Genomic DNA, 27,524 nt, shown 5'->3' with positions numbered 1-27,524 from the left:
TCTGGCCACATATTAGAATCATGACCTACAATTCAGAAGCAAAATAATGAATTTATGAATCTAGAAACATAAACACTTTTCACAGTTAATGCTTATCTTTGATAAAACATGTCCTCTCAGAAATTTTATCCTGACTACTTCTGTGACTTTAGACATATATAAATTCTAGCATAAATTAAATATCAAACTACCAGTTATTTAGCACATTTCAAACACACAGAAAATAAAATTACCTATAAATATAAGGCATATTGTTAAATTTTTATGGAAATAAAACTACATATAGCACTTGATTTACAATTGTGAGCCCAGAATTACAGTTGTAAGTTTGTGATTGTAAGTTGAGGCGCCATGTGACCGGACCTAAATTTTTAACATTTTTGTCGTGATTGTTTTGTGGTGATCATTAAGTAAATGCTGTGGTCATTAAATGAATAACTTTTTCCCACTAAGCAAAGAGTGGCAAAATCAGTCATATGACTTTGGAACATTGCAAATGACCATAAAACTGAGCCGGTTGCCAAGCATCCATAGTGAGATAAGCAAAGGAGAGGGGCAACCATCATAACTTCAAAAATGGATCACAAGTAGGTTTTTGAGAGGGGATCAGTCATAACTTCAAACAGTCACTAGGTGACCTGTTGCATGTTGAGGATTACCTATATATCGCATTACAATTTAATCTATATTAAAACATTTTATTATTGTACTTTCAAGCTTTAAACATTATATTTCAGTTCAAAACAGATCGTTCAATTAGAATAGAACAACAGAATTAGAAGGGACCTTGGAGGTGTTCTAGTCCAATCCCCTGATCAGGCAGGAAACCCTTACCTGTGATGGCGAGCCTATGGCATGAGTGCCAGAGGTGGCACACAGAGCCCTCTCTGTGGGCATGTGCGCTGGTCACCTGGTCTTTAGGTTTCCAGTGCTTCAGCACACACAAAGATCAGTTGGCCGGCATGCATGCGCGCACCGGAAACCCAAAGATCAGGTGGCTGGTGCACATGCGTGGCTGGAAACCAGAAGACTAAGTGGCTGGTGTGCATGTACGTTCTGGTGCACATGCAGCTAGTTTTCGAGTTTCCAGAGCTGTGGCGTGTTCGCGTTCCGGTGTGGGCACTCGTTGCCAAAAAGGTTCGCCATCAGTGCCCTATACCATTTCAGACAAATGGTTGTTCAATCTCTTCTTAAAAACTTCCAGTGTTGGTGCATTCACAACTTCTGGAGGCAAGTTATTCCACTGATTAATTGTTCTGTCAGGAAATTTCTCCTTAGTTCTAGATTGCTTCTCTCCTTGATTAGTTTCCATCCATTGCTTCTTGTCCTGCCCTCAGGTGCTTTAGAGAATAGCTTGACTCCCTTTTCTTTGTAACAACCACTGAGCTATTGGAACACTGCTATCATGTTACTCCTAGTCCTTCTTTTCATTAAAGTAGATATACCCAATTCCAGCAATTTTCTTTTCTTTGTTTTCTTTTTTTTATATGTCTTTATTTTCTTTATATGTTTTAGCCTCCAGTCCCCTAATTATCTTCGTTACTCTTCTCTGCACTCTTTCTAGAGTCTCAACGTCTTTTTTACATCGTGATGACCAAAACTGGATGCAGTATTCCAGTTTTGTCACAATATAAAAAAATATGTTGAAATGTTCTTACTAATGCTTTATGTTATTCTAATCAATTAAGTGTTTCAACTTCAAAATCACTTTGTATAGCATAACAATTAGAACAGCATCAGAATATTTCTCAACTAAACTGGAAGAACTTGCTTTAAATTTGAAACAATTATTTGAATTTCATGAATTAGTGAATTAGTACTTTATGCTAAAAATGTTTTGAACTCCCTTGTTATTCCCTTCTGAAGAATACCTGCATGCAGAAATGTTTCAGTATAGGAAGTCTTCCCTTAACAAATTGCTGAGCACGTTGTAAGCCGCCCTGAGTCTTCGGAGAAGGGCGGCATATAAATCAAATAAAAAAAAAAAAAAAAACCAGCAATTGGGACCAGCAATTTAACACCATTAAGCAAAACAGTTGCTAAGTGTGACATCACATGACCATGATTGTGCTTTCCAATGGGAAAGTGACAAGACTAGTGTTGTGGTCCACCAGCAGCCTGCAGGGCTGGCAGCAGAGTCGGACAACAAGGAGGCTGGGGAGGAACATGGGCCAGTCCTGAGTCTGGGGAAGGCTAGGACGAGGGCTCTGCATCGGAGACAGAGACTGGGCCAGGGCCATCTGGGAGTTATGTGCAGACTCCGGAGCTCCAGAATCGGACATCAGAGAGACAGAAGAACAGGGGGAGCCTGTTCCTAGTGTGCACATGCGCAGAGCTGCCAGAAGACAAGAACAGTTAAAACAAAAGGGACGACTCGGGAGTAAGGCTTGGAGATGATTGGCCCCTCCCATAAGACATAAAGGAAGAACAAAGGCACGTGGGCCTTTGCAGGAAGCAACATTGTGGATGGCGTCGGTTTGTACTTTGAAACTCCATTTTTGACTCTGTGTTTCCGTGTGGCCTTGCCAAGATAATTGCCAATTAGGTCTTTGGCAGCGTGTCAAAGAAGAAAAAGGTGGGTCAGGGCCGGATTTAGATGAAAAGAGGCCCTAGGCTATTCCACTTATGAGGCCCTTTCACCTATAGTGAAAGTGTAATTTTAATTTTGCTAACAATTTGAATGTAGGCCCCTCTTGATCTTGAGGCCCTAGGCTGAAGCCTAGTTAGCCTATAGGAAAATCCGGCCCTGAGGTGGGTGTTTACCAGCCTTATCCAAAGGACTGTGGCAGACTTCTGCTGGACTATTTATAAACTCTTGGTGATTCAGCACGTGCTGTGAATGAAAGTAATTCACAGCCATTAAAATAAAAAAAAAGGTTTTTAGGACTAATTGTGTGCTTTTTACTATATCAGGAAGCCTAGGTCAGAACAACCACTGAGTTTCACTCCTTCAGTTTTTATTTTCTCCTAACTGCTCCCCTGCTTTTTTGAATGCTAGAATGCCTACTTATTGTCTTGTACACATCAAAAGCAATGTGACTACATCTCATCGCAGATTCTTCTCTTTAAACCTCCAAAATTCTCCAAATTCTCTGCTCTTGGAAGATGTGGAGATGTGAGGAAAGCAATTTCTGTAGGCAATCTCTCCTATGCCTAACTCTTTTCTGCTGCTGGTGCAATAACGTTGCTTTTGAAGTGTATAAGAATAAAGTGCTTATTTTCTTGCAATCCCTCTCTCCAATCTTCCTATTCTGGAAAGTGGGAAAGAAAAAGAAAACCACAATTTAGGCACAGGACAATACATACTGATTATAATGGCGCTCACATAACAGAGATGCTGAGAAGGTTGTCAATTAAAATTTAAATGTTAAAAATAGAGCGGAAAGTTATTTTTAACATGATAAATGAAGATCTGTATGCAAATAAGCAATGCTGAGAATGTAAGTGATTTATAGCTTTTGGAGAACAGTGAATGTGGCTTAATCAAGAAGAGATACTAAACTGCAATAACTGGACTTCAAAGACAACACAAGACTAATTTAGGTATATTCTCAAACATAAAATCTAAGAACATATTTTTTACTTATTCTCATGCTACCTTTTCTATTACAGGTAGTCTTTGTTTTATAACCACAATTGGTACTATCACGTGATGCAATCATAAAGCACAATGTCATATGATCACATCTCTTAGCAATGGCAACCTCAGCACTTCCTGTTGCCGTAGTTAAATGAATTTCAGCAATTGTTAGTCAAGCAAGCACACCAATCCAAACTTCTGCCAACTTGGTCTCTCCCAGCCCACAGCCTCAGTTTTTCTAAAATAAGATACTGCCTCCTCTTCAACTATCTATTCCCCCTCCCCCCATTCCCAAAGTCTGTCTTTTTGTCTGTCCTGTGTGCTAGCTTGCAAGTTGGCAAGCAAGTCCAGAACTGTATGGCTCTGGGATTGCTTGCCAGGCTGAGGATCAGGGGCTTCTTGATGCAAAGCCACTCTAGGCAGTACTAAGCCACCTTTGGAAATCTCAACTGCCATAGTCTGCCCCAACTGCATGGTATAAAGCCACAGAATCTCAGGAAGCCTCAGCAGTATGGTGCAAAGCTGTTGTATTCCAACCCCCACAGAGTGACACAAAACTACAGAGCCCTAGGAAACCAATTATCCCAGTCCAATCTCATCTTCACTTGCCCTTGTCACTCTGTGGCTCCTGCTGTCCTACACTCCACCAATCCACCAATTTTTCACCATCATCTTTCTTCCAGTGTTGACGAAGTATGCTCACCCTTTGAAAGGCAGCTGCTAAGCAAGTGAGGCCATATTCCCCTGGTCTCATAAGGAAACGGCTTTGCATGACCTTGGGAAGAAAGTCTCATCAATCAGCAACTGCCTTGAAAAGGACCAGGTCAGGAGCGGGAGCAAGAAGATAGTGAAAATCAGCTAGGACATCAGGGACAATGGAGCGCAGGGGGCCAAAAGGGCTTAGAAATAGTTGGGAATTGCAGTCATATATGCAACTGGGTCACCAAATGCCTGCGTTCTGATCATGTGACTGTGGGGCCACTGAAACTATCATAACTTTGGGACCAACCATAAGTCCCTTCGTTCAGTAACACTGTTAACTTTGAACAGTTGCTGAATTAATGACCATAAGTAAAGAACTGTATCAGCAAAATTGTTTTTACATACTATATTTTTCACAGTATAAGACACACTGGACCATAAGACGCACATTCGTTTTAGAGGAGGAAAACAAGAAAAAAAAAATCTGCCTCTGCCTCCCAGCATCTATCTGGTATTCATCTGGCTAGTGCCCTTGCAGCAAACAGCAAACAGCCTGGTCAGCTTCAGCAAGTTATCGCAGCCCCAGCACCTGTCAACTGAGTTGAGCTGCTGCCGGGGAACGCTGTAGCCTTCGTTACTGAGCAGCTGATTGGTGGTTGGATCGGCCTTCCAGAATACCGCCAATCAGCTGTTCTAGGCAGCAGGAATCGCCGCCACCGCCTATTGCCACCACCGTCTATCGCCACTGCCACCTATTACCGTCACCGATTGCCGCCGGCTGTTGCTGTCGATAACTGCCACCACCTATCGACATCACTGATCTCCGTTCACCCCCTATCACTGCTGATGCTATTCGGCAGCAGTGAACAGCAGCAAACTGGATGATAGGCAGCAGCGGCTAGAACAGCTGATCAGCAGTATTCTGGGAGGCTGATCCAACCACTGCTCAGCCGCGAAGGCTACAATGCTCCCGCCAGTGGTGGCGACTGGCGGCAGCAGTGACAAGCACCAACCCCCCCTCCCACCCGTTGCAATATTCGCTCTATAAGACACACAGACATTTCCACCCACTTTTTTTGGGGGGGGGGAGGAAGTGCATTTTATAGTGTGTAAAATACAGTTCTTATTAAATACTAAGCAGTAAAAATGCTCTCTGACATAAATAAAAACATGTATTTTTTACCTGATTATAAAAGGACAGAAATTTGGGTTAAAATCTTAAGGCTTAATTATATTAATATTTAATGAAATAATTATGATCAAAACAGTGATAATGTGAAACCTCTGAGTCAAATCAAATAATAAAAAATAAAAAGCTAGTGTGAAAATATTATCATGTCATGTTAAAAAATATTACTTTATTGCCACAGTTAAGTGAATCACTGAAGTTAGTACTAATGCCCTTGAAGTGATGTCCCGGTGCCTGGAGGCCATACGGATCTGGATGGGGAGGAACAGGCTCAGGCTCAACCCATCCAAGACTGAGTGGCTGTGGTTTCCGACGTCCCGATATAGTCAGTTGACGCCATCACTGACTATTGGGGGCGAATCATTGGCCCCCATGGAGAGGGCTCGCAACTTGGGCGTCCTCCTGGACTCACGGCTGTCTTTAGAAGAGCACTTGACGGCCGTGACCAGGAGGATTTTTTATCAGGTTCGCCTGATTCGCCAGTTGCGTCCCTTTCTGGATCGGGACTCGTTACGCATGGTCACTCATGCCCTCGTCACCTCCCGCCTGGACTATTGTAATGCTTTCTACATGGGGCTCCCCTTGAGGAGCACCCGGAGGCTCCAACTGGCGCAGAGTGCGGCCGCGCGGGTGGTAATGAGAGCGACATGGCGCTCCCATGTAACACCTCTCCTGCGCGAGCTGCACTGGCTCCCGGTGGTCTTTCGGGTGCGCTTCAAGGTTTTGGTTACCACCTTTAAAGCGCTCCATGGCTTAGGACCTGGTTATTTACGGGACCGCCTACTACCACAAATAGCCTCCCACCGGCCAGTACGCTCTCATAGAAAGGGACTCCTCCGGGTGCCGTCAGCCAAACAGTGTCGACTGGCGGCCCCTAGGGGGAGAGCCTTCTCTGTGGGGGCACCTACCATCTGGAATGAGCTCCCCCCCGGAGATACGGAGGATCCCGGATCTGCGCTCCTTCCGCCGTTCTGTGAAGACCTTTTTATTCCATCAGGCGGGCTTGGCCTAATTTCTTCCCTTTTTAAATATGTAAATTTTAATCTGTTTTTAAATTATTGGGGTGTTTTAATCTGTCTGGGCCAAAATGATTTAATTTGATTTTATCTGGTTTTTAATTTTTTTGTATTTATGTATTTTATTGTTGGCTGTTCACCGCCCTGAGTCCTTCGGGAGTAGGGCAAATAAACCATAAACCATAAACCATTTTTGATTTACAGAAGTGTCTTTCTACTGTAGAAAGTATCTATCACTGAATGAATTCTCCTCACTTTCACTTGTATTGTACAGATATGCTCTATCACCCTGATGGCGACCTATGGCACATGTGCCACAGGTGGACACGGGGAGTCATATCACTGGGCACGTGAGCATTAGCCTAGCTCAGCTCCAGCACGCATGCATGCACCAGCCAGCTAATTTTCAGGCCTTCCGGGCCCACTGGAAGTTGCACCTTCTACACTAATAAGCTAACTAATCAGCTACAACAACAACCAAAAAACCCCCCCAAAAATAAAGAAAATTCAGCTAAACCAAGTCAGCCAGAAAGATCACTCGAGAGAGAAGCAAAGAAGCAAGTTTCCTCAGTCACTGAGTGAGAAAGACTGGCGTAGGACTGACAGAGTGGGCGTGGTCAGCCAGAGGAGAGAGAAATCTACACTCAGTATTCCCCAGCAACTAGGAGAAGATCCCAGCGGATGGATTGGAGGAGCAGCGTGCTGGAAAACAGGTTGTTTTCAGCCTCCGGAGGCCTCCAGGGATGGATGGGGAAGGCCGTTTTCACCCTCCCCAGCCTCCTAGAAAGCCTCTGGAGCCAGGGGAGGGTGAAAAATGGGCCTTCTGGTCCCACTGGAAGTCAGGAAATGGAGTGTTTCAGGCCTCCGGAGGGCCTCTGGGGGTGGGATGGGGAAGGCCGTTTTCACCCTCCCCAGGCTCCAAGAAAGCCTCTGGAGCCTGGGGAGGGCAAAAAATGGGCCTATTGGGCCCACCATGCCATCACGTGCCAAAAGCGGGGGGAGTGCAGGGGGGGTCACATGCGCATGCATGGGGAGCAGGACGCATTGAATTATGGGCATGGCCACACGCACGTGTGACCCCCCCATCCTCCCCCCGTTTTTGGCACGTGACGGCAAAAAGGTTAGCTATCATGCTCTATCAAGTTGGCAACACTCTGCAGGAAAAAATGAAATATATGCCACCTATGTGTGATAAGAAAAAACAAAGAAGTCTCGCTACATCAGCAGAAATGCACTCTGATTATTGTACAGCCCTAACTCCACAACCACAATCTCCTATGTAATAGCCAACTTTAACAAGCAAAGATATGCCTTATGGGTGAAAGGAGCAAGGATTGTGGGCATAGGCGTGAAAGCAAATAACTGAAGACAGAAAAATACAGCTGAATGAAGATATTACAATAAGAGTCTTAAGGGCCAGAGTGCAAATTCAACCACTTAGCTTTCTTATTCACTTTTCTGAATGGCTCTAGACCATGTCTTTCATTAGACTGGAATTGGTATTATACATTTTCTTTTCACTGTAATCATTGGAAGAAAAAAGACAAATATCTACTGTAAAAACATTAAAAACAAGCATTGTACCATAAGTCTATCAGCTGGAAATTCCATGGGTGAATCAATATATCTGTGAAAATATATTCCCTAACCCCATAATTCTCTAACATCAAACTGTCCTATACAAATTAAATTGAAGAATTGTGTATATGTCCCATAAATTGTGGCATTCTGAAGTAATGTAAAGTTTGTGTACAAATTTTCACATTTAGTGCATATTTAACAAAATGCAGAATAATTACAATTATCCACTTAGCAAACAAACCTTTTTAATGTTATCTTACCTTAGATATGTGCCATATAGGAAGAAAACTGACACCATCAATCCATTTAGAAGAAATATCATAGCCACATAAAAAGAAGCAGGGTCTCCTAATCCTATCAAATAGCAATTCACATGGAAATAAAATACTTCATGTTTTGATTTTTAAATTAAGTTCCACTGTGCAAAAATTTTGCATATATTAATATATTGTTATATAACTAAATTCTTTCTATGTTTAAGTTTGCATTATTTAACTTATCTATTTAATAGGTTTCAAAGGCAACTTCACAAAACAACTTAATAAAGATATGACTGAAGTGAAAAATTTGCATTGTTCCATGCACAAAACATGTACAGCTTGTCCACTCCACCAAATGTGGGTGCATTATGATCTGGTCACACCAAAATCTGGAGCCTCTTGGTTTTTTTAGATTTTGCCCAGATGAATTGTAGACTGCACTTGTTGGATAGAAGACATTTTTCCTTGTCCCTTTCTTTCCATCTCTACTATGTCCCATGTGCCCAATCACCACTGATTATCCCAGTTCCTTCCTTATCCCTCCTTTTGCTTTTGTCATGTTTAAATTAAAATGCAGCCCACTCATACCTTATTCCAATTGTGTTAGTGCCTTCTCTTCTTCTTCTTCTTCTTCTTCTTTTTTTTTTTGCTACCAATGCATTTTTCCCAGCATTTCTCTATCTTGGAGCAGCTTGCTCATGTATGAAAGTATTCAATGTTAATTACAGGTAATCCTCAACTTATTAGCACAATTGAGACCAGAATTTCAATTGCCAAGCAAGAAGGTTATTAAGTGGTCCCAGGATGCTGCAATCGTCATAAATAAAAGGTGATTGCCAAATTTCCAAATTTGACCTTGGGAAGGTTATAACACCTCTAAGTCATAAGAAAGATTTTAAGTCAATTTTTTCAATGCCACTGTAACTTCAAATGGTCATTAAATGAATGGCTGTAAGTCAAGGACTATGAGTAATTCTATATGATGACAGAAAATAGGGGGAAACAAATGTATCTCTCTTTAGAGGAAGATGACGTTTGAAAAGCTCCATTATGCCACTTTAACTGGAACATGAGGGATTAGTTAGCTAGTAGGCTAGATTCTTCTATATAAAATATAAATAAATAAGAAAACATTGAAAACACTGAAAATGTATTTGGCTATTTCAACACCTCATCAAAAACTAAAGATGGCTAAAACTAAAACTAAAAACTAAAAATATGGCTAGAGCTGGCACAAAAGAGCTGTACCATCCTCTAAAAAGTTTCTAAGTGAAGGATGGAGTTTCCAGGAACCTACAGAAAGACCAAACAAATAACCACTTTTGCTTATGGGGTACCGTATTTTCCGGCGTATAAGACGACTTTTTAACACATGAAAATCTTCTCAAAAGTCGGGGGTCGTCTTATACGCCAGGTGTCGTTCTCCTGTAACCAGGCAGACCAGCCCGAAAGGCTCTGACGAGCCTTAAATGGCTCTGGCGATCCAAGCTCTGACAATCCCAGCTTTGCCTGCTAATCAGGCAACGCAGCTGGAATCGCCAGAGCCACGATCCCAGCTTTGCCTGCTAATCAGGAAACGCAGCTGGGATCTCCAGAGCCACGATCCCAGCTTTGCCTGCTAATCAGGCAACGCAGCTGGGATCGCCAGAGCCACGATCCCAGCTTTGCCTGCTAATCAGGAAACACAGCTGGGATCGCCAGAGCCATGATCCCAGCTTTGCCTGCTAATCAGGCAACGCAGCTGGGATCGCTAGAGCCATGTAAAAGTTTTGTAAAAAAAGTTTTCCCCCTCCAGCTTGCTTACCTTAGCTGCTAGTCACAACGCCTGCCTTGCTTCGCTTGCCTGAATCCATTCCATCAGCAAGCCTCTCCCTGCCTGCAATCAAGCAGGCAGGGAGTTGTGGATTTCAACTCCCAGAATTCCTCAGCCAGCAAAACAAAGCTGGCTGAGGAATTCTGGGAGTTGAAGTCTACAAGTCTTAAAGTTGCCAAGGTTGGAGAGCCCTGTTCTATTGGGTAAGTTTTTTTTTCCCTTTGGGAGCTTTAAAAAAAAATAGTTAATTGGGGTTTTTTTTAGTTGTTCTTTTTTAGACCTAGCCATTTAAAGTTTAGGAAGTTTTAAATTTAGTTTTCATATAAAAATAAAAATAAAATAAAATAAAATTTGTGCAGCTTTCTGAGATTTAGTGTGTTTCTGTAGTGTTTCACTCTAACTACACAAACACAAAAAATCTCACAAAGCTGTATGTAGAATTTTGTGTGTGTAAAGTGTGAAAGTTGGGGGGGGGGGTTTGGCTTTTTGTGGCTGTGTGAGGTTCCTGCTTGTTGCAGGGGCCATTTTGGGTCTAGCACAGCTGCTTTTACATTGTGGGTGAGCCAGTTGATGTTTTTTAATTTTTATTTGGTGTGCGTTGGAAGAGGGGTAGTCTTGTACAGCGAGTATAGCCCAAACCCTATATTTTAACAGGAAAAGTCGGGAGTTGTCTTATACGCCGTCATCTTATACGCCAGAAAATACGGTAAGTAAGATTTAGTCAGGAAAATGCATTATATTATTGATTTTGTTTGTGTGTATATTATTACTCAACCTTTTCTGAGTCTTGTTCTCATTCTCCATAATCCTAGACTTATTTCATTTCAGGCTATGTCCACAATTTTTTTTATTTATTAACTTTTTGTGATCAACATAATAATTTGGAAGCCATCTCAAGTTCATTCTTAGCAGATCAGAGCCATCTTGTGGTTTGCCAGGAACATTATATGTACTTTTGTAAGCTCCTCGAGTAAAATATGTATGTGCTTTATTAGAGGATGGGAAACCAGATGAGATACTTATTGGAAGACACATGTTCACAGTGGTAACTACCACATCATGAAGTTAAAGCAGAAAATGTGGTCAAGTGTGAAGATGCTGACAGTGTTTGGGATAAGAGTTTTGATACCTCCAGATAAACACCTTATGGGTTTCGGCACAATGCTAAACCACCTTTCATCTGTAAGAAGGAAGAACATGCTTGAGGATCTGAAATCCTTCATGAATTTAGACTGCACTATTTCTAGAAAAGAATAATTGCAGTGTCATCCTCCCAGAGCTCCATTTCAAAATGCAGCTATAATGTAATTTTCAATAACTCAGCTTCTTAAAAATGGCTTAGATCATATTAAAATAACTGCAGCCCTATCCATAATGTCATATTGCATTTTCTATTTGAGCTCTCTTCCTACCTGAGGCAGGGAATACATCTTCCAAATATCTAAATTCGTTATTTTGTCAATATATTATGTAGCCTCTAAACAAAAACAAAACCCACAAAAAGTTGTAGGTTGGTTATTTATTTTTGGTCAGGTTATTTTTTGCACTGTCACTTGTTAACATAACTCTATATCTACAGGTACTCATTAACACAATTGGTATGGAATTTCAGTTGCTAAGTAATCTGGCCAGTAAGCAAATCATAATGTTTCTGGACAGGATTTATTTTTATCATAGTTGTTAAAGAAATGATCATGGCCATTAAGCAAATCATCATGGTTATTAAATGACCAACCAACTGGAAAGGTTGCAAATCATGATCATGTGATCAAAAGGCATTGCAACAATTTTAAGTACAAGACAGTTGTTGTGCTTGACAGTTGTCAAGCACTTAAACTGCGATCAAATGAAAGAAGAACTTGGATTGCAATGCCATATCCATAATTTTGTAGAATTTCATCTCCAGGATGCTGCTGGATATAATCTACTAATGTCAGTTTAAAGGCAGCCTCTTTTGAGCTGAACTCATGCTGATTTAATGGATGTGTATATTATTCTTGACAATATGGAAGTGGTTTGCTATTGCTGCTTTCTGATTTTTTTTCTTAATTTTCTAATTAGTCCTAAACTCTGAGTTTTCTTGATTATCTCCCATAAAACTTTATATTTTCTAATATGGTCATCCATAATTTCTATTTGCAATGAAAGATTATGTAGCACCAAGACATTGTAATAAACAAAAATAATGTTGAATGGCTTGTATTTTGCTTCCATTTGATTTTATTTAAATTTAAAATACTAAACTTTTAAAAAATGAAAGGTCAAATAGGAAACAGCCTAGGTAGACCTCAGAAGGCTGCCCATTGACACGAGTATTAGTGTGATGCTGCTTGGACTCAAATCTATTTATACATGTTGTGTTTTTATAATTTCAGGTTTCTAAATTATTTATATACCTATATCTGCCAATTTCTTCATTTCCTTTTAACAAGCTACTATTAAGTATTATCCTTTCTGAAAATAAGATTTATATATTAAGACTTCTGCAATATGCACAAATTAGTCAAATGTTAATTGACTAACTAAATATTTAATTAGACCATGGATAACCACAAATTCTAATTGTTAATAACCTTTCAAAAAGGATTTTTTATATTATTTCACACTCCATTTTGTGCAATGTTCACAATGAATAAATATGGAACACTTGCCTTCGCAGCTTTCAACAGGACTCAGACCTTCCCCTCTATTCACAGTCCAACACTTTTGTGTCTGAATGCCAAAAGAATTCATTGCCCCTGTATATATGCGGTACCAGCTGGCTAACACAACCTGTGCAGAAAATAGGATTATAATTTCAAAAGAACATTGTTTACCTCAGCAATCAAAAGACATTTTTCTATGGCTATTTATCAGTATCTGAATATTTTAAAATTCTTTTTCTTTCTTCTTGAAATTTTGTTTTAAGTTTTAGTGTATTTTTTATAAAATGGTAACTGGCATTATACAAGCATCCTGTTAAAAACATAAAGACATATTTGCAAACTTTCAAGTTGTTTAACAATAAACTAGATAGCACACTAAATATTCTGAAGACAATAAAGTAATTCTTCTGGAATTTACACAAGACTGAAATTTTACTAATAGATATTTTTCACAGACATATTTTCTTCTCTGTGGATTCATCATATGAAGCTGAGATGATATGAGATGGTATTATGTTTATAATAGAGGTATTCTTAGACTTGTGACCAAATAAAATTGATCAAATTAAGATTTTTAAGAAAATAATTTCTGTTGCTAAGCGAGGCGATCGTTAGTAAGTTACATGCAATCCTTTTTGGCCATGGCTGATAAGTGAATCATGCTGTTGTTAAGCAAGTTTGGCTTCTTCCATAGACTTTAGTTTTCTGAACCCACTTGGGAGGTCACACATGGCAATCACATGACCTTGGGACACTGCAATCATCATAAATACATGTAGTTGCCAACTGCTCAAATTTTGATCACATGCCTGTGGGATGTTGCCATGGTCAGAAATATATATATATATTTTGCAGTGCCATCGTAACTTCTAAATCACTAAACAAATGGATGTAAATTGAGGATTATATTCACTTCCTATTTAAAAGTCTTAGATACTAACAAAAGATACTACTTTTTAAAAACTACATGTAATTAATTCTGTGTTGAAATTATTATTTTATTACTAATATTATTATAGTTTAATCTTCAATTCAATTCAGTCTGGGACTGCTAAAAATTTAACAGTTCAATATCACTTTCTGGGTGCAGAGCATAGTGCATTTTCATTAGTTTTCTTGTCTTTTGATTCAACTTATCAAGTTCTAGCTGAATCCAATCAATTATTCCAGCTGAGTATCATATTACAGGCACTGCCCAAGTGTTAATTGCTTTTATGATATTTCCTCCACTCAGCTTTGATTTCAAGATTTTTTGGACTCACTTTATGTATTTTGTTGAAGTAGCTTCCTTGACTTGGTTGTGCAGCAGGTCAGAAGCTTCCTAAGTAATTGTATCCTTCTTCTGGTATTACTGCTTTTATCAACTCTTCATTATCAAGATCAAATCCATCATCTCCAACAATTTTTCCTAACTTAATAGCAATTGTTGCACATTTGTCAAAGTGGTTTTTTGCAATGTCAGAACATTCAGGTGTAATAAATTCAAAATTTCCATGTATCTAGGCAGTCCTTTGGATATTATTCCAAGGGCTCCTATTACGATTGGTACAACTATTGATTTCTTCCTCCATAATTGCTCAACTTCAATTTGCAAATCATGATATTTTGTAATTTTTTCTAGCCGTTTCTCTTCAATTTGTGCATCACCTGGTATTGCAGTATCAATGAAGCAGACTTTTTTCTTTTCCACAATAGCAATGTTGTGGGCCAGAGGTCTGTCTGTCTGGATCCGGAAGTCCCACAAGATATTGACCTGTTCATTTTCAAGAACTGTAAATTTGGTGTTCCCAGTAATTTTTCCTGCATTTGAACCCAAACTTCTAGCAAAGCTTCCAATGTATGATTTTGACAATTTGATCATGACGTTGTAGATAATCAGTCTGTGAGATTTTGCTGCAGACACCAATAAGGTGATCTACTGTTTCATCTTTCTCATTGCATCATCATCATCATCATCATTATTATTATGGTTGTTGTTGTTGTTTTTAAAAAGTGGCTTACCTCTGGATAGAGATTAAATCTTTTCAGTGTGTTTATTACAAGAGGATATTCAGTTAGATTATCATTCATAATCATCCAAACTCCACTGTAAAATGATGGTGCTTCAACTATAGTCTTGAAGTAGGAATAATAAAGACCCTAAAGTGAATATATTTAAAAACAATATTTAAATGTTTAGTATAATATATAATTTGCTTCATATTTGTACATTTGAATTTAAATAATTTGCTATAGCAATAAATACAATAATATCTATTGAAGTAATTTTACTATTTCTAGATCAAAAGTGGAATAAAACAAGATTAAAACAAATATTGCAAGTTATCTGTAACATATCAACACTTGCTTAATATGTTAAACTAGGTCTGGCAAAATCCGAGTTGAAGTCTATACTCAGTCACTGACATATAGCCATCAGGTATTGCTATAGAAAATATATAAAGGAGCAAGCAAGTTTGGTTTAGTGGTTAAGGCAACAGGAGACTGCATACTAGTCCATTCTTAGGTATGAAAGTCAGTTGGGAGACTTGATGTTATTGTGGATAAAATAGAGGAAGAAGGAGTATTATATATTTTTATCAATTTATGTTATTTATAAACATAATAAACATGGGATATAAATAGGTAAGGAAAAATGCTACATAAACTATGCATAGTACCCAATTTACAACAGTTTGTTTGGTGACAATTTGAAGTTACAATGGCACTGAAAAATGACTTATGACCATTTTTCACACTTACGACCATTGCAGCATCCCCATGGTCACATGATCAAAATTCAGCCACTTGGAAACTGACTCATATTTATGATGGTTGCAGTGTCCCAGGGTCATATGAACAGTTTTTGTGACCTGCTGATAAGCATAATCAATGGGGAAGCCAGGTTCACTTAACAAACTGTTACTAATTTAACAACACGATAATTCACTTAACTATAGCAAGAAAGATCATAAAATGGGGCTAAATTCAACTGTGTTACTTAGCAATAGAAAATTTGGGTTCAATTGTGATCATAACTTGAGGACTACCTATATTTGAGATCATGCAAGAAAGGCAGGATATGAATCTAAAGAATCAATCAATATACTGTATTCCTAACTAGCTTGTACTACTATTATGAGGTTCTAAATTCTTCTTAATTTCCCAAGCAGTCCAAAACATTAACATAGAATAAATTAAAAATAACTGAATCTACATTTAGCCATTACTAATTTAAATTTCATAAATATTATTCCAAGCATAACTAAAATATATTTAAAATATATTTTATTGAAAAGATAAATATCTCTCCTAGTAGGAGTCGCCATCCACGCTATACAAGTGTGCATGAGTGAGCAAAATTTCATCTGTACACGGGCGGAATTTAGGTTGCATGTGAGACCATCCCCTATCCCCAATCCATTGTCTTCCATGAAACGGTCCATGGTGTCAGAACAGAGGTGTTATTCAGCCGGTTCGCACCGATTTGCATGAACCATTGGTGAAAATTTGGCCAAGGTTGCCGAACTGGTAGCGATGGCCGGCTGGCCACGCCCCCGAACCAGTCCCCCGGTCACCACTCGCTCGCCCTGTTCATCGCCATGTTCTTTGCGCACACACATCCTATTGGTCTGCAAATCCAATGGGTTGCACATGCACAAAGAATATGGCGGCAACGGCAGCTTTTTCCACGACCTCCGGTACTTTTCAGCGGCCTGCTTCTATGGAGCCTTCTTTGCCAGCCACTTTCCAGCAGTGGCAGCTTGCTGGGGGCCGCCGAAAACTCCGGTCAGCTTGCCTTCCGGACTCTGGACCAGTCGCCACAGAAGGTAAGCAGCCTGAGGTGGTGGAGGGGGAGGAAGCATGGTTAGGGCTGGGGCCGCTAAAAGAGGGGAAACTGAGGCGACTGGCGAAGGGAGGTAAGTAGATAGGTGGAAATACCAAAAAATTTCCTACCTTTTCCTGTGGGCGTGGCTAGGTGGGGGGGGTCATGTGACTAAGTGGGCGTGAGTGAAGTCAAGTTGGCCATGCCCACTCAATCACTTGGCTCCCCCCACATAGCCACGCCCACCGATAGCAACAAAATTTAAAACCCACCACTGGTCAGAAAGATTGGAGACCTCTATCTTATAGCTATATTTTTCTTCTATTCAATTATGTATGATTCTTGGAGACTGCCTTGATAAATCCCTGCAGTTTTCTGGGCAAAGTTTTTCAGAAGTGGTTTGCTATTACCTCCTTCCTACGGCAGGGAAAGTGACTGGTCCAGGATCACCAAACTGGCTTTGCATCTAAGACAGTACTAAAATTCACAGGTTCCTAATTGGTAGCCTGGTGCCTTAACCACTACACCATATTTATTGAAACTATTTACTTATGTAATTTATAGGCTGTTTGACTCCCAGTGACTCTACAGGGCAAATTAATTTAGTAAAGATATAATCTAAAGAAGCTGCATGTATTTGAAAATTTTCTAGCATCAGTAAAAGAAACTGTGACAAGTAATCTGTGAAACTGCAAACACCACATAAATATTAAAATATTAAGAACAAATTTTTTTTTAAATCATCTAAACGAATACAGTATCATTTTGATTTGCGAATACATGGTAGTTTACATTTAAAAATTTAAAAAGGACATATTATTTGATATCCTTATTATAGAATTAATATGTCTAAAAGTAATAATATCACTTAAGTTATAAATTCTAACCATTTCAGTTCGAAATGCCATTTCCCGTTCCAGAGTTGAAAGATGAGAAAAGTGACGATCATTTTCAAAGAGAGTTGTTATGTGATACCTGTTAAAAGTATACATATTTGGCAATAAATCAAAAGGAGGACCCAGGAGTCACTTGAGTAAAGAGATTATTGGATAAAACATAATCACAAAAATGCAGAATCCTGCCATGGAGTGGTAGAACATTCTACTTTTTCCTAGTGAGTCTACTCACCTTCATTTCAATCATTTGCACATAGTTTTACAATTTAGGTGTACTATAATCCCTCATATCAGTGGTAAAATTCAAATAATTTAACAACCGGTTCTCTGCTCTAATGACTGGGTCGGTAGGTGTGGCTGGGTGGTCATATGACTGGGTGGGTGTGGCCAACTCAACGTCACTCATGTTGAAGGGCGCTTCGCCTCGCCCAGCCTCTCATGACTGTGGGGATATTGCAACGGTCGTAAATGTGAAAAATGGTCATAAGTCACTTTTTTCAGTGCCATTGTAACTTTGAATGGTCACTAAATGAACTGTTGTAAGTCAAGGATTACCTATACAAAAATACAAAAAAGCTTCTTTGCTTGCAAAAAGCTGCCCTAAATACCAATTATTAGATTAGAAAGCCTTATCATGTGAAAAAACTAAAACAAATTAGAAAGAGGATCCACTTACTGTCAGTGAGCAATCATGTGTTTTGGCCACTGTGAAGCAATGCAAGAAACTCATGTCCCAAAGGTGATTTTTCAAGAGACAACTGGACTTTCTGAAAACCAAGAAAGTTCAGTTGCCTCTTGAAAAAAGCACCTTTGGGATAACCATGACCTGGATTATTGAAGAATCCCCATAGACAAGAGACTCCTGTACTCAATGAACTGACAAAGCATCCTTTCCCACCCAGGAAAAGCAATCATTAGATCCATTTGCACCACTTAAAGGTATCAGCTAGTCTCACTCTCCTCACAAGATATCCTAAGGAAATCATCCAGATTTAAGGAAAGATCACATACCCCCAGAAAGGCAGTAAAAAAATCAGACAGAGTGCCAAGCTTGCATCCTGCCTCTTGGAAGTACACCCCAAAAGTTCAAGCAGTGTAAAAAACTTTTTAAAAAATCAAGCCCCCTAATAAAAAATACCAGCAAACCCAAGAAACAAACAAAAAAACTCCAGAGAAGCAGCTACAGCTAGTCTGGGCATACTGCCAAGAATCATTAAGGGCTGTTACAATGTAGAAGGCTTAACCGGAGAGGCAGTTTCTGAAAACACTTAAAGATAAGCAAGATTAGGCTAGAAATAACACAGAGGCACACCAGAATGTTTCCTTCCTGACAGCATTAGCCCTGTAAAGTGGGGAAAACAAAAGGCTGTTGGAATATTTCTTCCAACAACCGGTTCGCTGAACTGCTCAGAAAGTTAACAAATGGTTCTCCCAAACTGGTACAAACCGGCTGAATCCCATCACTACCTCATATGCTCTACACCAGGGGTCTCCAACCTTGGCAACTTTAAGACTTGTGGACTTCAACTCCCAGAAAGGTTGGAGACCCCTGCTCTACACAAACCAGTCCATTATAAGAAAATAAACATGAAATGTACGTGACATTCAAAGTCATGTAAATTTCCAAACATGGAGACTGTGGTATTAAATGAAATATATTTGACTTTAGAAAATATCCGAGTAGAATCTTCTAGATTAAAATATAACCCAGCATTATTGTGTTATTATTAGCTATTAAAATAGCAGCAACAAAGACAAGTTAAATTAGAAAGCCTTCATCTCAGCATGAAATATTGTTTACTCCTTCAACTATAGGCATGCAACAAATTAACAGCCATTTTACTTGAGAATTCTTAAATTTGCATGTTTAAGAACTGAATGTCTTCCTTCTAATATCTTCTGGAACTACTAGTATAACAATGGACTAATGTTGTATTAAAGAGACCAAACTATGTTTATTATAGTTTATTATGCATGAACTACTATTTTTTTAAAAAAATATATAGAGGAATTATACAGTGAAATGGATTGAAAATCCTGCTACATTTTGTTTTAAAAAGGATTTGTTCCTCATTTCTATAACAACTAGAGTTTTGGGCTAATTAGAAGAACCTCTATACTTTATACTTCTAATGAAGCAATGGAGTCCATAAATAGTATAATAAGAGGAAGTATTGCAAAGACATCATAGATAGGATATGTGATAGAATCCTACCTAAAAACTTATTAGGGAACAGTCCGGCTCTGTGGCCTTCATAAAAAGTGAATCTTGAGAAATGTGAATGCAATTAAAAAATAAGAAGTAAAAACAGGAAGCCTATTATATACCGTATTTTTTGGAGTATAAGACACACTTTTTTCACCCCTAAAAGAAGGTGAAAATTTCGGTGTATCTTATATACCGAATGTAGCCAAAAACGCGAGGCACAGAGGAGGCGACAGTCTGTGGCAATCCCTGCAGCCTGGAACAGCTGATTGAGGGTGTTCCAGGAGGCCAATCCACCCGCCAATCAGTTGCTCATACTGAATCAAGATGAAATAATGTGCTGAAGCTGACCTGGATGTTTGCTGCAAGGACGTGTCAGATTTTGCAGCAACAAAAAATCCAGAAAGCACACACAATTAACTGATTCAGCAGGATTCAATAACTTCTCTTTATATATAATATAACACATGAAGTAAATATACAATACAAAAAGCAGATTTTCTAACGTGTTAGTAAATACAAGGAAAACACAAACAGAGGAGAGGAGTTTCAGTTTCAGAGATCAGCACAGCATGCTGCTTTAGTACAGAACAGTTGAGCTAAGCCACACCCAGACTCCTTGCTGTCTCCTTGTTGCTCACACAGCAAATACTATTTCAGTTTCCAAACAGCCCTCAACTCTCTCACACGACAGGACGCTAGCCAGATGAATACCAATGGATGCTGGTAGGCAGAGGCAGATTTTTTTTTTCTTATTTTCCTCCCCAAAAATTAAGGTGTGTCGGATAGTCCAGAGCGTCTTATACTCTGAAAAATACGGTAAATGAATTCAAAAATACAGAGAAAAAGTAAAAACATATCAATTATGGCCTAAATTACACACAGGCTACTTGAAAGCTGAGTAAACCTTTGGTCACACATAGCATAGAGCCAGTAGTGACTTCCCCAGAAATTTGGAGATAATTGTTCTCTTTGTGGAGTGGCACTAGAAAGAACTGTGAACTAGCAAGTTCCAAAAACTTTTCCCAGTGTCAGTTCAGTAAGATCTATATTTATCAGGAAGAATATTTTGCCTCCTTCCTTGCATACTGAGAGGAAGAGAAAGCTAAGTAAATATGATCGGAGAAAAAATGGACTTAAGTCCTGTAAGTTTCTGTTGTTGTAGCTTCCCCATATGATCTGATCCAAATGCTCAGTGCCTAGTTCACAATTATAACTTCATAATGAGCTGTGTTATAGGAATGCCACTGGCAGCTTTTCACAAACAAAATCATTGGGAAAGATGGTAGGAAAAGATTGTATATTATCCAAATAAGATACTCCTGCTTTTTCTCCCAAGGAGTCCACTATCTCCTACTTCATAGCAGCCGCCTGCCTATCTTCATTCTAACATGTCTATGGCCTCTGCAGATCAACTCATATTTTCTAGTGCTCGCCCATAGCACACACATGCCCCACATGCTCCTTATGTGGGATTCCCACCTGTTTCTGCTTAATGACCTGCGCATCCTGGGGTTGTGATGGCAGCTGGGACTGCTGTCACTAAGCAATGTGGTCATGCTTTATGACAACATCATTTAGCAATAGCAATTCTAATTCCGTTTGGCATCTAACCCAAGGACTGCCTGTAGGGGAAGGAGGAAGCCAGTCTGAAAGAGGAGGAGTGGAAGGCACACAAGCCCCATCCATCACTACTTTGTAACCTCTGGCCTACTCAATGCTAAGGGACTTAAGACATAAATTATAGAGATAATGCTACTGTAATTACACATTGTTGAAGCATTTTTGTATATTGAATATAAACTTACCAGTGAAGGATTCCTGCAATAGCAGCTGTTAAGAAAAATAAAACAAAACATACCTTAATGATTTTTAAATTAATTTTTTAAAATGTAATCGCAATCCTTAAGGGCTGTATATATGTTAAAGTTCTAAAAGCTTGCACAGAATTTCTCTGTACAAGGCATGCTATGTTTTCTGTGGAATATTCATACAAGTCATTCTTATACTGTATTAATCTCAAACAAACAATTTTAAAAGTTAGATTGAAACAGATAAAATAGATACATACATTATTGCTTTCATATACTAGTTGTTTAAAAGTATTACAGTGTTATAGTTAGGATACATCTAATTTCTCATGAAGCCAATTTTATATATTAAAAAAAACACACGAATATTCATAGTTTCTGCTATGGAGCAAAAAAAGAGCAGACAGGATAGACTCAAATATACAGTCAGGTCCAGAAATATTGGGACATCGACACAATTCTAACATCTTTGGCTCTATACACCAGCACAATGGAGTTGGAATGAAACAAACACAATGTGCATTAACTGCAGACTGTCAGCTTTAATTTGAGGGTATGTACATCCAACTCAGGTGAACGGTGTAGGACTTACAGCAGTTTGCATATGTGCCTCCCACTTGTTAAGGGACCAAAAGTAATGGGACAGAATAATAATCATAAATCAAACTTTCCCTTCTTAATACTTGGTTGCAAATCCTTTGCAGTCAATCACAGCCTGAAGTCTGGAACGCATAGACATCACCAGACGCTGGGTTTCATCCCTGGTGATGTTCTGCCAGGCCTCTACTGCAACTGTCTTCAGTTCCTGCTTGTTCTTGGGGCATTTTCCCTTCAGTTTTGTCTTCAGCAAGTGAAATGCATGTTCAACGGGATTCAGGTCAGGTGATTGACTTGGCCATTGCATAACATTCCACTTCTGTCCCTTCAAAAACTCTTTGGTTGCTTTTGCAGTATGCTTTGGGTCATTGTCCATTTGCACTGTGAAGCGCTGTCCAATGAGTTCTGCAGCATTTGGCTGAATGTGAGCAGATAATATTGCCTGAAACACTTCAGAATTCATCCTGCTGCTTTTGTCAGCAGTCACATCATCAATAAATACAAGAGAACCAGTTCCATTGGCAGCCATACATGCCCACGACATGACACTACCACCACCATGCTTCATTGATGAGGTGGTATGCTTAGGATCATGAGTAATTCCTTTCCTTCTCCATACTCTTCTCTTCCCATCATTCTGGTACAAGTTGATCTTGGTCTCATCTGTCCATAGGATCTTGTTCCAGAACTGTGAAGGCTTTGTTAGATGTTGTTTGGCAAACTCTAATCTGGCCTTCCTGTTTTTGAGGCTCACCAATGGTTTACATCTTGTGGTGAACCCTCTGTATTCACTTCTCTTGATTGTTGACATCGACACACATACACCTACCTCCTGGAGAGCGTTCTTGATCTGGCCAACTGTTGTGAAGGGTGTTTTCTTCACCAGGGAAAGAATTCTTCGGTCATCCACTACACTTCTTTTCCATGGTCTCCCAGGTCTTTTGGTGTTGCTGACCTCACTGGTGCATTCCTTCTTTTTGAGAATGTTTCAAACAGTTGTTTTGGCCACGCCTAATGTTCTTGCTATCTCTCTGATGGGTTTGTTTTGTTTCTTCAGCCTAATGATGGCTTGTTCACTGATAGTGACAGCTCTTTGGATCTCATCTTGAGAGTTGACAGCAACAGATTCCAAATGCAAATAGCACACTTGAAATGAACTCTGGGCCTTTTATCTGCACATTGTAATTGGGGTAATGAGGGAATATCACACACCTGGCCATGGAACAGCTGAGAAGCCAATTGTCCCATTACTTTTGGTCCCTTAACAAGTGGGAAGCACATATACAAACTGCTGTAAGTCCTACACCGTTCACCTGAGTTGGATGTACATACCTTCAAATTAAAGCTGACAGTCTGCAGTTAACGCACATTGTGTTTGTTTCATTCCAACTCCATTGTGGTGGTGTATAGAGCCAAAGATGTTAGAATTGTGTCGATGTCCCAATATTTCTGGACCTGACTGTATACATATAAAGTCCATGAGAATACTGCATACATACTCTTGTAGTTTGGATATATCTTTGTAATACAACTATAGAAAATTTCAAAGGTATAATCTATAACTAAAAAAATTAAGGTTAACACCAACAATCATCAGCCTTAAGCTACTGCCTTTAATACTAACAATTCCAAATATAAATGTAAATATATAGTTTATTAATGAAATATATATATTTTATATCACTTGAAAAACTGCTCATTTTGTCATATATTATTATACCCCTTAATAACAAAAGTGTAATAAAACTCATATTTTTCTTCAAGAGTCAGATTCAGCTACCATATGAACATATTATTTTAACGATTTTGTAGGAAATATCCTACACTTAAAATTTAATCAACAGGACTGACTTTTGCACGATCCCTGTAAGAAAATAAGAACTGTAAAATTCTCACCCATTATAAGTGTAAGCCATATTTTGCTATCTGTTCTTGCAATAAAGAATCCTGTTTCTCTCAGAGTATCTATATAAAAAGAAAATGAACGTCATTAACCTACTATTAATCTGTTTTTAGACCATCTGTTATTAAGACCAGCTGCCTGCAATTACTGCAGGTTCGAATCTCGCCAGGCTCAAGGTTAACTCAGCCTTCCATCCTTTCTAAGGTAGATAAATTGAGGACCCAGTTGTGGGGTCAATAAGCTGACTTTGTATAAATACACAAAAAGGATGAAGGCTATTGCTTAGCGCATTGTAAGCCGCCCTGAGTCTCTGGAGAAGGGCGGCATATAAATCAAATTAAAAAAAAAATCTATAGAATTTATAAAATGTATTTAAAAGAATTGACCTCGCAAAAAAGATTATTATATTTCGAAAGCTAACTTTTTGCTTCCTCATATTGAATCTAGTTCTTTTCTCAGTAATACTAAAACAAGAGTTAACAAACTTTGTTAACACTAATAACATTTTTTTCAGTAGGATGAGATATATTTACTGTAAAAAATTGTGAGATTTAGCCAGGGATGAACTGCTCCCAGTTTGGACCGGATCACCTGATCCGGTAACGATTGAGGCGGGTGGTTCGGAGAACCGGTAGCAAAAATCCCTGCCCCCCCCCCATGCCCAGCTGAGCCGCACAGTCATCAGAGGCTTTTTTTATTATTTTTAAAATCATTTTTTCTACAACCTCTTCGACCAAAAAATGCTTATAAAAGTAAAAAATAAAGCCTCTGATGATCGTGCAGCTCAGCTGAGATCGCCAGAGGCTTTTAAAAGAAAAAACCCTGAGTCCTTCGGGAGAAGGGTGGTATAAAAATTAATAATGATGATGATAATAATAATAATAATAATAATAATAATAATAATAATAATAATAATCCGGATCCAAGCATATTTCAATGCATTGAAATATGCATTGAACACAAAATGTACAAGGTGGTTTACCAAAAAAATGAATCAGAATGAATGAATGAAAAAGAAAACAAGAAATGTATGGCTGGATGGAATTGATGAGATGTTGAAAAAGAGAGAAAAGGCAATATATGAATCAGGGTACAAATCAGGTGGAAACAAAGATGATCTGCAAAGACAGAAAGTAATGTAAAGATATAATGAATGGTATTGTCAAAACTAGATTGTTAGATATAGAAGCCCTTTGTTTTACCATCTGCCTTTTATTCACTTCTTCCTCTTTACCTGCATCTCACATACAAGTATCCAAAAGTGAATACTGTATAATAAGTATGCCTTCATGTAAAATAAAACTGACCAATTTCATTTTCCCCTTAAAGTTTATCTACAACTGCATTCTTTCCTCACCATCCTGTCTATTTTTGAAGTTTGATACCAAGACCACAAAAAAGCAAAGTTTGGGCAGGGAAAGCGGCAATCCCCTACTCCTAATTATTTTCATTTTGTCAAACATTTGAAAAGTATTTTGATAAAACCTTGTCCCGCCCCAAGGATGGTGTTTTGTGTAACTTCCCATTGATACAGGCGCTAACGGCAATTATAAACTTCAAGGGGGTCCCTGGCAGCTTGATCTTCACATCCACACAATGACTCGGAGGACTCAGAAGGAAGCGCCACTACAGCCTACCCTCATGTGGGAAGAAGTTCCATCGAACTCAATTCCTCTCGCCTATTCCAAAAAGGCAGGCAGAGATCGGGCTGCAGGAAGTACATTTGACTAAGCCGGAGCTCCCGCGGCAGAGTCCTTCCCTCCGTTCTTGCTTTTCCGCTCCAGACCCTACGATCCCCCCACTGCAGGTCTCTCACCGCGCAGCCAGTCTTGCCACTCGCCGAATTCGTGGGCCAAGCGGTCCCGCTTCGCTTGCTTCTGAGAGTCGCTTTTGGTCCCTTTCCTGCCTGGTCCTCCCCTCTTCATTGCCTGAGGAGAGGCCCCACCGGGAAGCTGCCTCCCCAGTGACTGTTGCAGCCCGCGGAGTAAGAAGACAGCAGCGGTTGGTTCGCGATCGGGCTCTGTATCTCCGCTTCGGCCCTGATACTTCTCTTCCTGAGGTGGCAGGCGCGTAGGAGAAGGAGGAGCTCGCCTGCCGCGGCTATTGCCCCCGCCACTGGCGAGATTGAGAGGCGGCGACTCTTTGCCGCTTCCTCGCCTAGGCCGGCCCGCTCTTCTCATTGCCCCGAAGTAGGGACAGGCGGACAGGCCCCAAAAGGGCAGATGACAGGAAACGAAGGCGGAATAGTTTACCGTGCTGGGCTTCGGACTCAGCTGAATAGGCTGGGTCGCTCCTCCCCCACCGAGAGCGCTAACAGTTGCCGTGGACACGGGAAAGTAACGGCCGAGAAAAGGCACGTCGCGCGCCGGCAACTGTCACTAGGGTCACGCGCCTAGACTTAGCCGTGGTGATGGTGCTTCTCCCACGCATCTCTTGTTCCTTTCACCTACAATCGACTCCCAAACTATTGCTTGATTTGCAAAACGAGGAAATCGATTCTGGTGCATGTATGCACGACGAAAGCTCTCTTTGCTGTATGGAGTAAAGAGCACCCCCTGCTAATTCTGGGGTAAGAGTGTTTTCCTCACAAAGATTTTCCATCCTCTGGGACCTCGTGGGGTCATTTAGCGTTTTCAGAACAAAATGGCTGCTTCAGCCGAATATCTATTCACAAAACAATTGTTTATAAAGCACTCATGTATTATAAAGCCTTTCCCCGTAGCCTAACCTTGGTTCCCTCCCAGTTTCCTATTCCTCACCCTACCTTACCCCCCAAACAATGCTCTGAATATTTTAGCATGTCAGCTTCTTCCTTCTTTATTTCAAAGGAAAAATACATGAAAACGGATGGGAAGTCAGGGAATTTGTTTGGCACCAAGGGACATGCACTTAGCAGATTGCCACTATGCAGATGCCACCTGGGGGCATCTATTTTTAAAAAAGGCATCTTGAATACAGGTAGTCCTTGACTTACAACAGTTTGTTTAATGATCGTTCATAGTTACTGACATTGAAAAAAATTATAACAATTTTTCACATTTATGACCATTGCAGCTTCCCTATGTGATCAAAATTCAGACACTTGGCAACTGATTGATTTATGACTATTGCAGTGTCCCAGGGTCATGTGATCCAGCTTTTATAATCTTCAGGTAAGCAATGGGGAAGTCAGATTCACTTAACAACCATGTTACTAATTTAACAAGTGATTCACTTAACTGGCAAGAAAAGTCATAAAATGTGGTAACAAATATTTCACTTAGCAAAAAAAATTTTAGGCTTAATTATATTCATAAGTCAAGGACTATCTGTATTGATCTACTTACCAGTGTGAAAAGGCAAGGTATCAGTGGTATAACAAAATAAGTGGTTCTTCCTGTAGTTCTCTGACGAAGATTCTAGAGCAGGGGTGTCAAACTATAGGACAATGGTGTCAAACTCCATTTCATTGAATCCACATCAGGGTTGTGTTTGACCTCAGGGGGGTGGGGTGGGCGTGGCCAGCTTGACGTCACTTGTG

The 27,524-nt window shown here is 39.6% G+C and overlaps 1 protein-coding gene across 4 annotated transcripts in view; it reads right to left on the bottom strand.

Moving 5' to 3' along the window:
• DPY19L1 (dpy-19 like C-mannosyltransferase 1) overlaps nt 1-26,774 on the bottom strand; it is a 170,587-nt gene extending 143,813 nt beyond the window's left edge. For 3 of the 4 annotated variants that reach the window (XM_034409296.3, XM_034409389.3, XM_087894069.1), the window contains exons 1-7: nt 25,821-26,774; nt 23,998-24,066; nt 21,502-21,526; nt 17,479-17,566; nt 14,788-14,925; nt 12,793-12,913; nt 8,329-8,422 (exon numbers count right to left, since the gene is read on the bottom strand). In XM_034409296.3, the coding sequence (XP_034265187.1) occupies nt 8,329-8,422; nt 12,793-12,913; nt 14,788-14,925; nt 17,479-17,566; nt 21,502-21,526; nt 23,998-24,066; nt 25,821-26,184 (899 nt within the window). In that variant the 5' untranslated portion in view covers nt 26,185-26,774. Of the gene's footprint in view, nt 1-8,328; nt 8,423-12,792; nt 12,914-14,787; nt 14,926-17,478; nt 17,567-21,501; nt 21,527-23,997; nt 24,067-25,641 lie in introns of all 4 variants that reach the window. The other variant, XM_087894070.1, reaches the window with a different exon arrangement.
• Between the last annotated feature and the right edge of the window lie 750 nt (nt 26,775-27,524).

Source organism: Pantherophis guttatus, chromosome 4 (genome assembly GCF_059756535.1).
Source record: "Pantherophis guttatus breed Tessera chromosome 4, ASM5975653v1, whole genome shotgun sequence".
Taxonomy (NCBI): Eukaryota; Metazoa; Chordata; class Lepidosauria; order Squamata; family Colubridae; genus Pantherophis; species Pantherophis guttatus.
The sequence above is the reverse complement of the archived record's forward strand: the minus strand, read 5'-3'. Positions and strand labels throughout refer to the sequence as shown.